General features: G+C 34.8%; 1 protein-coding gene across 2 annotated transcripts; it reads left to right on the forward strand.

Moving 5' to 3' along the window:
• The first annotated feature begins 2189 nt into the window (after positions 1-2189).
• LOC131858198 (pentatricopeptide repeat-containing protein At3g24000, mitochondrial-like) lies at positions 2190-6112 on the forward strand. Of its 2 annotated transcripts, XM_059211321.1 has the most exons (2): positions 2190-4030; positions 4426-4592. In XM_059211321.1, exons 1-2 carry the CDS (start codon positions 2454-2456, stop codon positions 4442-4444), a joined length of 1596 nt encoding a protein of 531 aa, XP_059067304.1. In that variant the 5' UTR covers positions 2190-2453; the 3' UTR covers positions 4445-4592. The 2 variants fall into 2 exon arrangements, with proteins under 2 accessions (XP_059067304.1, XP_059067303.1); XM_059211320.1 differs by having other exon boundaries at positions 2190-6112.
• The last annotated feature ends 6129 nt before the right edge of the window (positions 6113-12241 follow it).

Consider the following 12241-nt stretch of genomic DNA (forward strand, 5'->3'; position numbering starts at 1 on the left):
AAATAAGGTTTTTTTTTTGTTTTTAGATAATTAAACAAAGCATGAATGCGGAATCCCTTTCCAACTCCATTCATAAAAAAAGGTTCTAGAGTCACCAAAAGAGAGGTGTACTTATTCATCATGGGATTATTAGAGTATCACCAAGTTTATAAAAGGAGGAAGAATACCCACAAAAAAGACTTTTACAATAATGGGGTTCATTCGTGTACATAGTCATACCTTTTGGGCTAAAGAATGCACATACAATATTTAGTAGAATTATGGTCAATAAATTTCAAGATTTCATACTTGATCTTCTAGATATGTGACTATAATTACAACCAATACGTGGTCAACCTTATTTTCTCATGTATATATATGCACATATATATTTGGATAAATATAAACACATACACATAAGTACCAAATTTATATACTTCATTTTAATTATTATGGGTCTATCGAATGAAGTTTTGTTGTTTTTATTTTAGCTAGACTACTACATAATTCCCATGACCTATGTATTCAAATGAATTGATTGGTAGATTTTATAAACATTAGCTTTTAGGTTTTGGTTGTATATCTATTCATATAACATTTAATGAGTCCACATTTCTCTATGACATTTTTTTTTCAAATAATTCACATATCTAATCCAAACATTCAATCCAATGATTTTTTCACTATAGAAAATCTTCACAAGTCATGAAATCACATCTCCTTACCTTATTTAGGTATTAGATCCACTAAATTTTATTGTATATATATTTTGTAAATATTACCTAGCTTGAGGCAATTTTTCTTGAGGCATTATGTCAAATAGTTTATGCACCTTGTACATACATATTACCATGACATATGTGTTCATGGTATCTACTCTAAGAATTATTTATTATCTATACATACATGTATGTATGTATGTATGTATGTGAAACTATACACATACAGACACATATTAGCATAAAAATATATTGTTTCTATTATATGCAGAGTTTTATATTTTTCATACTTACTAGGTTCAAAAGAAGAGAAAATAATATTTTGATTCTATTATATGTATGATTGCCATCTCCTATCTTAGATCCCAAGAACCATTAATTTTTGTGCTATATGAGATTTACTTGTCTTCTTTCATCATACAGAAGATTGATCATCTCTTCTCTATCCTTTCTAAAAATAGTAAATGCTTATGTCTAAAACCATCCAACTCTAGTTATAAACATATACAATTAGTCTATAATAATGTTTGAATATTTGTATTTCATTAGATTAGCCTAGAAAAAACCCAAGGATTGTTCTTTTGCCATTATAATTGTACATGTTAATATAATGAAGAATTTTTCTATGAACAAGGTTTTCAAAAATAACTTCCACTACTCATATGTGTTATCTACATGTGCAAAGATAACTAAAACAAAGGGATGTGTAGGAAACAAATAAATATAGAGCATGCTCATGACTTTGTAGGCCAAAGTGAAGATTTGCCTAATTGTGAAGGGAGGTGTTAAGCAAGCAATTCTATAAAACTTCAATAAAGGTAGTATGTTGCGAACAAAAGGAGCTATAAATGTGGAGGAATGATATATATTTAATATGTGCATGAATCACTCAATTAATTAATATCAATTGTTTCTTTGAAATTTAAGTAAATGTAATGCAGTATGAGGTTGTGAGCAAAAAGAGTCATAAATATGGAGCAATGATATCTATATTATACATCACTCTCAAGCAATTAATACATATGAACGTTCTATTGTCACTTGTATTGGAATGTTTTGTTTTGAAAAAAATAATTTAGATCTTCCATTAGCTTAAAAAATGAGGAAATAAGTTGGTGAAATTAATTAAAGAGTGATTCTAGCAATAACTATGTAGAATTGTTTTCATTAACATTTCAAATCATATTAAATGATCTATTTTTAAGATGAGGTTAAAACGAAGATTGATTGTAAACTTTGCTCCTTTAAAAAAAAGGGTATGTTAAGAAAAAATGAGAAAAGAGAGAAAAAGAAACACATAACAAAAACAAAACAAAAATTACAATAATTAAAAAAAAGAGGATGAAGGTATTAAGAAAAAACTTAAATTACATTTATTGTTACATAATTTTATTTTTTTTGGTGTTTACTTTCCATTACTTTATCTCTTAAATTATTTAATAAAGACTCGAATAATCTCCATACAAATATGGTTTTTTGCTGGTAAAAATATGTTCCGTAAGAACAGATTTCCCAATAACTTATGCAGACCCCTTGTCCGAATATTTATGGAGCAGCTCGCCTCACCAATATACAGAAACTTTTATCGCATTCAATCAATTTCCCTGTGAATAGTAGAACTATGGAACGATCATTTGAGTTTTCATTGTCTGTTATCAGGTGAAAATGTTCCTGGGTTTACCACAAGCAATGGAATTCTGGTAGACGTACACTTAATAACACTGCACATTTCGACGCCTCAAATGCAATCATAAAATGCCATTACCATCTACTACTGATCTCAATCTCACGGCATTATGTAGAGAGGGCCAGTTGAAGGAAGCGTTGCACATTCTCCTTACTACACACAACCCCCCTGAAGACTCTTCTACATATCTTCAATTATTGCAGATCTGCATTCTCAAGAACACGCTTTCTCAGGGGAAGAAAGTACACTCTTTCATCGCTCACAGGCGATTTGCATTTGCGACATGCACGTTTTTTCAAAATAGGCTTATTTGCATGTATGCCAAGCGTGGAAGTTTGGTGGATGCTCGTAAAGCGTTTGATCACATGAAAGAACGAGACAGGGTCTCATGGAATACAATTATATCAGCATACGGAAGACATGGGTATCCCGACGAGGCAGTCAGATTGTTTCACCAAATGCAACGAACAGGTTTCCAACCCGATCAGTTCACATTTGCCAGCATACTCCCGGCCTGTGGTAAAATGGGTGCTTTGGAACAGGGTATGAACATTCATGAAAGCATAAAGGATAGAGGACTTTTGTCAGATGTTGTAGTTGCAAGTGCCCTGGTAGACATGTATGCAAAATGTGGAAGCATAGACAAGGCACGTGAACTGTTTGAAAGAATGCCTCATCGAGATGTGGTCTCATGGAATGCCATGATTACGGGATATGCACAAAATGAATTTGTTGAAGATGCTTTAGAAACTTTCATGCAAATGCAATTGTCAGGTATAAAGCCAAATTCCACAACTTTCGCCAGCGTCCTCCCAGTCTGTGCCAAAATGGGAGCTTTGGAACAAGGTATGCACATCCATCAAAGCATAACGGAAGATGGGTTTTTGTCTGATGTTATGGTTACAACTGCCCTGGTAGACATGTATGCGAAATGTGGACGCATAGACAAAGCACGTCATCTGTTTGACAAAATGCCTCAAAGAGATGTCATCTTATGGACTGCAATGATTGCAGGATATGCACAAAATGGATTTGTTGAAAAGGCTTTAGAAACTTTCAAGCAAATGCAACCGGCAGGTGTAAAGCCAAATTCGACAACTTTTGCTAGCGTCCTCCCTGCCTGTGCCAAAATGGGAGATTTGGAAAAGGGTATGGGCATTCATCGAAACATGATAGAAAAGGGATTTTTGTCAGATATTATAGTTGTAAATGCTCTGGTAGACATGTATGCAAAATGTGGAAGCATAGACAAGGCACATGAATTGTTTCACAGAATGCCTCAAAGAGATGTCTTCTCATGGAATGCAATTATTGGAGGATATGCACAAAATGGGCTTGTTGGAAAGGCTTTAGACACTTTCAAGCGAATGCGATTGGATGGTGTAAACCCAAATTCCACAACCTTTGCTGGCATCCTGCCTGCCTGTGCCAAAATGGGAGCTTTGGAATGGGGTATGGATGTCCATCAAAGCATAATGGAAGGGGGATTTCTGTCAGATATTATAGTTGGAAATGCTCTGGTAGATATGTATGCAAAATGTGGAAACATAAACAAGGCACGTGACTTGTTTGACAGGATGCGTCAAAGAGATGTCATCTCATGGAATGCCATGATTGCAGGATATGCACAAAATGGATTTTGCAAGTATGCTCTCAAATTCTTTGAATTAATGAAGCACTCTGGAACATATCCTAATATTGTAAGCTTTGCCTGTGTACTATCTGCATGCAGCCATGCAGGTTTAGTGGATGAGGGCTGTGCATACTTCAAATACATGAGTAACACTTACTGCATTACACCTATAATTGATCATTATGTGTCCATGGTTGACCTTCTTGCCCGTGCTGGCTATCTTGAAGAAACCCTAAATTTTATCATTAAGATGCCAATTAAACCTGTGGTTGGTGTGTGGATGTGTTTTCTTGGTGGCTGTAGATCACATTTGAATATAGGCTTAGGAGTATTTACAGCGACATTGCTTTCTGATTTGGATCCTAAAAATGCTGCAACTTATATTCTTCTCTCAAACATCTATGCAGAAGTGGGCAGGTGGGATGAGGTTCAAACACTAAGGAGATTGATGAAAGATAGAGAAATTAAAAAGATCCCTGGATGTAGTTGGATTGAAAGTCATAAAATGGTGCATGCTTTTTGTGCTGGAGATAGATCACATCCACAGACACCAGAGATCTATGCAAAGTTGGAGAAATTGTCTTGGGAGATGAAGGCAGCGGGGTATTTTCCAGATTCAAGACATTTACATAATGATGTGGAAGAGGAGGAAAAAGAATTGTTTCTCTGCCACCATAGTGAAAAGTTGGCAATAGCATTTGGTTTGCTAAACATGCCCCCTGGAACAACTATTAGAGTTGTTAAGAACCTTCGAGTATGTGTTGATTGCCATGCTGCAACAAAATTTATTTCCAAGATTGTTGGAAGGGAAATTATTGTGAGAGATGTAAACCGTTTCCATCATTTTAATGAGGGACAATGTTCTTGCAGAGATTATTGGTGACACTAAATGAAGCAATCTGAAAATAATCTTACACGATAATTATGTGCACTCCATCAGACCTGCAGTAATAATGAAAGGACAAGATTTATTTTCAGTTTCTACAAGTTTTTTGTTGTTGTTGAGCAGTTAGCAATCTAGACCATGCTGTTGGCAATCTAAAATTAGATGGATAGAGCGTAATGCAGATCACTGTTTATATAAATTGTTGGGTATCTGTCAAAGATCAATTTTATGTTAATATGGATCTTTCATTGAATTGTTTTCAGGAAACCTGGATATGTATGAACTGAAATGCTGGAGGTGGTGGAGAATAAAAAAAAAACAAAAGGCGACAAACACTTAATGAAAAGATGCATGATTAGAAAGAAGTTGAAGAGGATGGGTTACAATCAACCCTTGTCATTTTATGTAGTTCTTTTGTTTGGAGAGAGAGCTAAATAGAGCAATTCATAAGTGTTTGGAGCGACAATAGGTTTGAAACAAGGGGAACTCAAAAGAACTATAAGAATTTCGACACAATGAAATATATCCGCGGAAAAAAAAAATGCAACAATTATATTCATTGTTGGGTCAAATTGACTACTTATTCATATGTAGCAAACCTTATAAATAAAGGATGCCTGAACAGTGTGATGTCTTTGAGCCAATAAGTAGTTATTACTCCCTGTAAAAAGTCAGACTTCGGACAGCACGAGCCTTCGCAGTGCATCCTTGCAGAAAAATGAAAGAGGGCATTTTTTAAGCCTTCATTCAATGACATACATATATTTTCTTCTATACATTCATCATTCACAATTTCTTCTGTCTGCACTCGTTATAAGCTGCTCAGCACGCTAAATAACTAACGTATACAATCTTCGAGTTTGAATAATTCCAAGCCTTCATTGAAGAAGAATTTATTGCTGTGAGTAAGCAGATGATTTTAAAGAATAAAACAGGCTAAAGGGTGCAGAATGTTGCACTTTTAGGGTTTCAGAGCTAAAACATAGGATCTCTGGGTAAGGTTTCTGTGGTCCAATTTTGGTGTTTTGTGATATTGAATCTGAAGGAGCTCGGAATATTTGGTGGTTTCCAGATGGTTTGGCGACATCGGTTGAAAATAGATTGTGGACATCTAATTGCCCTGGTTTTGGTTTTATTAGGTGTGCTCCACTCTTTTTGTGATTATTGGAATGATAGGTTGTGAAATTGATAATTTTACTCTTTTTCTTTTTTCTTTTCGTTTGGTAATTGCTAGGCGAGGCAATGGATTTGTGTAATCCTGGACAGCATTCTTGAGTTTTTCTAACATTTGTCTGACATCATGTACTACATAATTGTTATACCGCAAAATTTGCGACATGTTTGTTAGCCTTATGCATCTTATTGTTGGGATTGGTGGTTTGACTTTGAACTACTCTTCACACCAGATGAGTTATATTTTGTTATTGGCGTGGGCATTTTGAACAGTCATACCCTTACAAATGTCATCTTCAATCTTGGCTTCATAAAATTTCATTTAGAACAAATTACTATTCTTCCTTCAATATTATAGCTTCTTCAGAGCTGCTTTCTTCTTATAAAAGCAAAATAGAGAACACCATTAATTTAAATCAACTGACATTTCACATCAAATTCATAACATATTACACATTTTGCCCGCAGGAGAGCCGGATGCAATTTGTCTCTTGTTTGAACATAATCATTTTTTGGTCTATTGTAAATATTTTGCCTAAAATTTGCTACTGTATGCTAGCAGAGATGAGTTAATTAAGATAGTTTTTATTTTTTAATTTATCAGGGTTTATGTCTGGAAAGAATTCATTTGAAAAAACATTTTGGAAGCTTAGATAGGGTTTGAATGCATTGTTATCATATTGTTTACATCATGTTATTATAATTTTTTAATGCACTGTTATTGGTTAACAAGCTTTTTTGGGTTTTATCTCGTTGAACGGTCTGCAGAGGAAGTGGCCTCAAGCTTTTTGAGAAGTTAATTTGCCTTTGCAACCATGAAGCTAGATGTTAATGTGTTGAGATATTTATCCAAAGATGAATTTTGTGTACTCACAGCAGTGGAAATGGGCATGAGAAATGTAAGTTTGTCCATTTGTTGGTGTGAAACTACTGCATTATTGAGTTTCTATGTTGTTTTTGTATAGGCGATTGATAAAAAAGGGACCTCTAACCCCGCAGATAGAGCAAGAAAGCATTCATCACCCGAGTATTCATCTAAATTACACTTGAATGATGCCATAAAAACATAACTTTCAGAGGAGCAAATAAGAAAATATCATACATGAAAGTCTACAGTTTCATCAAAAACATTTTGCATTCCATACGTTCCCCTCCTATACGCCCTTTGTTTACATATCTATAAATGATAAAGCACTTGATTTTGTGACTGCTTTTTGGCATATCTCTTGCCATCATTGAAATTTATTTCGTGATGTCGGTCGTATCCTTCTAAACCTAGATAGAAGGAAGAGCTTAATGGAAGAAGCTCAATAGATTGCTCATATAATGTTTAAACAAACATGCCCATGAGTTCTTTTGCTCCTTCATCGAATGCCAAATCAATAAGTCTACATATAACAAGAAGAATAGCATCTTTGCATACCTTAAATGTAGATCTTCCACTGTTGCAAATGTGATAGGACTTTTAGTAAACAATGTCTTGAGCAGATATGTGGGTAAAAACCAAGAACTAGACAGAAAATTCACCCGAACAATCTTGTCTACAATAATTTCATATGTTGGGTTAGGCAAATATAGGCTTGCTTCTTTGGAACCATATTTTCTATAGCTTAGAATAGTAAAATCCTTCTGTCTAAAGGGTAATAATCTTCCAATACTACCCAAAACAACATTTCTATAATTCTTGGTTCCTGCAACATGTGATGCATTTTCCTTCCAGGCATCATGATATGATTCACCTCGGCACCTACATTCATTTGGAAATTGAATTTCTGTAGTTGAAGGTCTTCCTCTAAAGTTGAATGATTTGGGGATTGGATTTGACCGCATCAGGGATGACATAGCAAATTGATTTCGGCATTCACTTTTCACTATATTTAGCCTTATTAATGTTTTATGCCATAATTATAGTGTAATTTATGCCATAGTTATAGTGTAAAAGCCATTGCCCTAGGGCATTGGGGATTGGATTAAACCCGCTTCATATAGTTGTAGGTTTACATTTGTATTATATTAATCTTTCTTCTTCCACTGTCCATGGTTACTTATGCTTGAACTGCATTACGCATAGCATTAGGAAATTTTGAGACTGGTTTATGTTCATAATATAGTCTTGCTGGTGTAGTTTTATGTGCGTTCAACACAGAATAAAATACCCTGAGATATTCTATTATCTCTTGATCAAAATCTTCTATGTGCTAAACAACTAAATTGTGTGATCACAAAGATGACTCCAAGGTTCCCAAATGCATACAGATAGTCTCAGTTGGTCCATTGTGATTTGCTGGTACTCTCAAGGAGGACTTACATAATTGTTCGATGAGTTAATCAATCTAAGGATTTTGTTGATTCCCGACACTTGTAACTTTCTTGTTTTTTTGGAATGATTTTGCAATAAGCTCTTTCCAATCCTACTTCTACTAAGACTTGGAAATAAAAAAGAAAAAAGGGTAAGGGTTTAGGAAGATAATTCTAATCCCGAGCTAATCCTATGAACTCTAGAGACAAAAATTACAAAAGTGGAACTTAAACCAATTCTTGTTTCGCCAAATTCAACAACTACACAAGAACGGTGCTATCTTCTAAGGAATTCAAAAGATTTTCATATTACTTATATTCACCAACATATTGAACAATGAATATAGTAATATAAGTCAAGTTTTCATTTACTTGTTTAAGCTAACTTGCAAAATAATTGAAAATCATTCAAATATAAAAAATATGAACACGTCAACTCCACATTAAGCAATTTTATCAATTCTTCATTCATTCTATCAACTTGGAAATTAAATCTATTCTAATTGGAGCCAATAAACTTGCAAAAGTGGACAAAGATTCACCAAACTTCAATGAATTATGTCTATTACTTAAGTATCACTACAACAATTTCTCTGAAATCCCTCTTTTTCAAAATGAAAGGGAGGAGCCTTAAAATAGGAGTACAAAATAAATAAAGGGCTAGGATTAATTTAAGATCAACGACCAAGATTAAAACATTAAACCCTAATTAAGGCAAGCCACAACATTTATCCAAAACAGACCAATGACAAATAAACAACTATTAAATCCAACTTTCTTCTAGAAGTGGGTGTCCATTATCCTTTTCTTTGGCAGCAAATTCAATGAACATGGTCACTACGGTGTTGAGCTCTTCCATTGGGACACTTGGCATAATGTCAATCTTGTATTCCATCAAGTCCATCTCATCTTCACATGTGGCAAAGGTGGCTATCTAATCTATTTCCAATTTTCGAAAACCATCCTCAATGGATAGAAATGAGGATACCTTGCTGAAATGTTGCTTCTGGATTGGATTTGTAGAAGTAAAGAAGTCGCTCTAAACTTTGGCTTTCAAGTTCTCTACATCCAAGTCCTTGTCTCGGATTATTTCCTCCTCAAGCACATCAGAGACTGTGACGAAGACCTTGTATTGGACAACTTTGATTGTTTCTTCTATTCTGGCACCATCAATCTCTATATTCTCCAAGACTTCTCCTCTAGCCACCAAGGCGTGATACCATGTGTTAAAGTCATATGATGTCCTTGCATCAATTAAATTTACATTGACTAAGTTTTTTTTAGGGATTCCTTTCAACACCTTTAAACATGGAATTGTATTCTCTTGAATAGTTTGAAAATTTTCCTAGAACTCAACTATGCTTTGGATTTCATATATGAATGAAGAGATCCAACCATAGACCTGTGCCAATTCTTCCACAAATTTGATGGCGTTTTTTGCAACTTCTGCAATCCATTCCTCGTCTTCTTTGGCTACCATCTTCATTCCTTCAAAGCTCTCAACTGATTCTTGTGGAAGAGCCAAAGGCAAAGTGACTTAATAGGGTTTATCAAATGTTAGATATAATCATTCAATTGTTCATTCTCCACTTTGAGTTTGTCCTTATTTTCTTCCTCTTTCCTTAGCATTTCCTTGATGGCCTTGACTGAATCATCTAAAACCTATACTTCCAGTTCCTTTGTAGCAGGACCTAAGTTCATAGTTGTTAGTTTGTAATATTTGCCTTCTTTTTCACAAGTTGGCTCAATCTGGTTAAGAACTCTATTGAATCGTCCACTGGTTGGACCTCTATAATATCTCTCATTTTCATTCTTTCTATTAACCAATCTGGTACCATTGGTTGTTCAATGTCATCAACTTCTTCATTTGCTTCATTTCTCTTGAGTGGGGAAATCATTCCCTCCTAAAAATCTCCTTCTAAGATATCGACTTCAATATTCTCCAATTCCTCATCCATTACTGTCACTGGATTATCAAGGCTATCAAGAACAACTCATTACTGGACTAGTTCTTCACAAATTGGAGGAGGAATTTACATGTCAATTTGAACATTTTTTGCAACTAGAGCTTTATTCCTATCTATGGATGAGACAACTTCTTCAACCAAAGAAGTGTTGGTAGAGGAAGACGCATTGTTTGTTTTCAGCTTATTGTGTATAATCTCCTCATCTGAAGTCCTCTTTCCTCTTGGCCTTTGTGAACTCACTATTGTATCCTTCCTTTTCCTAGAATTTCCACTCTTTGGTTTCTTAGGATTGTGAGTCACTTCATCCTCATTGAAAGAACAAGAATCCATGCTTCCTATTAAATCATAGGTGAATGCAACTAGGTTTTGCTTCAAAAATTCTTAATGTCTCCTCTTTGGCCTTGTATAGGGTAGAATGGTAATCTAGAATGTGGAATGCTTCTTTGATAATCGTTTCTCCAAGGTAGGCTAGTACTCTACCATCGGGTGCCACAACTTGTCTCTCCTGGATGTTGTTATGTTTGGCACATTCTACTATCATCTTGTTGCATTGCATAGTTGGAGGAAATCCATCTGCTTGGACAATTCAATTTCTTATCATTCAACATGCTAAGGGTGAAGGAAAGCAATCATCGAGCCTGTGCATTCTTTTTTTGAAGTCTTCAAGATCCACATGGCCAAGGTTGGTATCTCCAAACTTCTTCCACTTTGTCACAATCTTGGACTTCAATTGTGGTCCTTTGTTATTGAACTTCATCTATACCTTTCTAGAAATCCTTCCTTAAGTCGACATCTACCACTTGAAAAACATGAAAAATTTCTAAGTTAAAAAAAATAGGGGATTTGATGTTTGTTTCCAGCTTGGAGTGCAAATTTTGATGGAATTTCAAAGGATAATTTTGATTTAACTTATGAAATTGTAGAAATTGTAGCTAAAATCAGACTTGTGAAATTTTGGAAATTGAAATTAAGTCTGATTGTGAAATTTGTGCCTCCAAATCTGCATAAAAGCATAAAAAGCAAGATGGTCTTGAGTAAAATTTGAAGAATCTGAAATGAAAGTTCAATTGCAAGTTTGAAAATTTAGAAATTTAGACTAAAAGTTGTTTTGAAATCTGAAAGAAATTGAAATTCTGAATGAAAATTTGCCTTCAATCCTTAGTAAACTTGAGAATTTCGATGAAATTCCTTAAATTGATTTAAGGAATCACTCTCAACTTTGTCTCCAAGTGTAGAAATTGACCTAAAATTCTCCTAGAAGTTGCCTTGTACCTACAATTTACTTCGAAATTTGCTTTGAAGTTTAGAAAAAAAATGTTTCTTAAGCTTCAACTTTTAGCCTTGAGAAGTGACTTGCGAGTAAATGAAATGCCAATGCTCATGTTTATAGAGAGGTCAAACTCTTGCTTTGTTTTTTTGTGTTTAATTGGAAACGAATCTGGTCTTGTTTTGAACACCAAGTTGAACCTTCTCTTGCTTTCTTGCTTTCATAATCTCAATGGCGATCTCTCACGCTTTCTTCTAGAACCTTCTCTTATTGGCGAACTTCATGCCTTGATTTGAATTTTCCACATTTATCAACACCTAGCCAATTTTTATCCACCTTGGGCGGACTTCATGCTTGTTTGAGGAATTTTTTGTTGATTCTAGGGGCAAACTTCATGCCAACTTGTGAATTTTTCACCTAGGGGATGGACTTCATGTGAACTTGTGGATTTTCTTCACGTCTAGGCGAACTTCACTTGCAATCATGGAATTTCTTCATGTCTAGGTGGACTTCATACTTGGTTGGGGATATTCCTTCAAGTGTGGACTTCATGCTTATTCAAGGATTTTCCCATCATGCCTAGGCGCGGACTTGGCTTGAGGCCAAGGAATTTTATCATTCCTAGGGCTAAC

Source organism: Cryptomeria japonica, chromosome 9 (genome assembly GCF_030272615.1).
Source record: "Cryptomeria japonica chromosome 9, Sugi_1.0, whole genome shotgun sequence".
Lineage (NCBI taxonomy): Eukaryota > Viridiplantae > Streptophyta > Pinopsida > Cupressales > Cupressaceae > Cryptomeria > Cryptomeria japonica.

Coding starts and splice junctions, on each gene's coding strand:
- LOC131858198 (XM_059211320.1), top strand. CDS start 2,454: ATGCCATTACCATCTACTACTGATCTCAATCTCACGGCATTATGTAGA.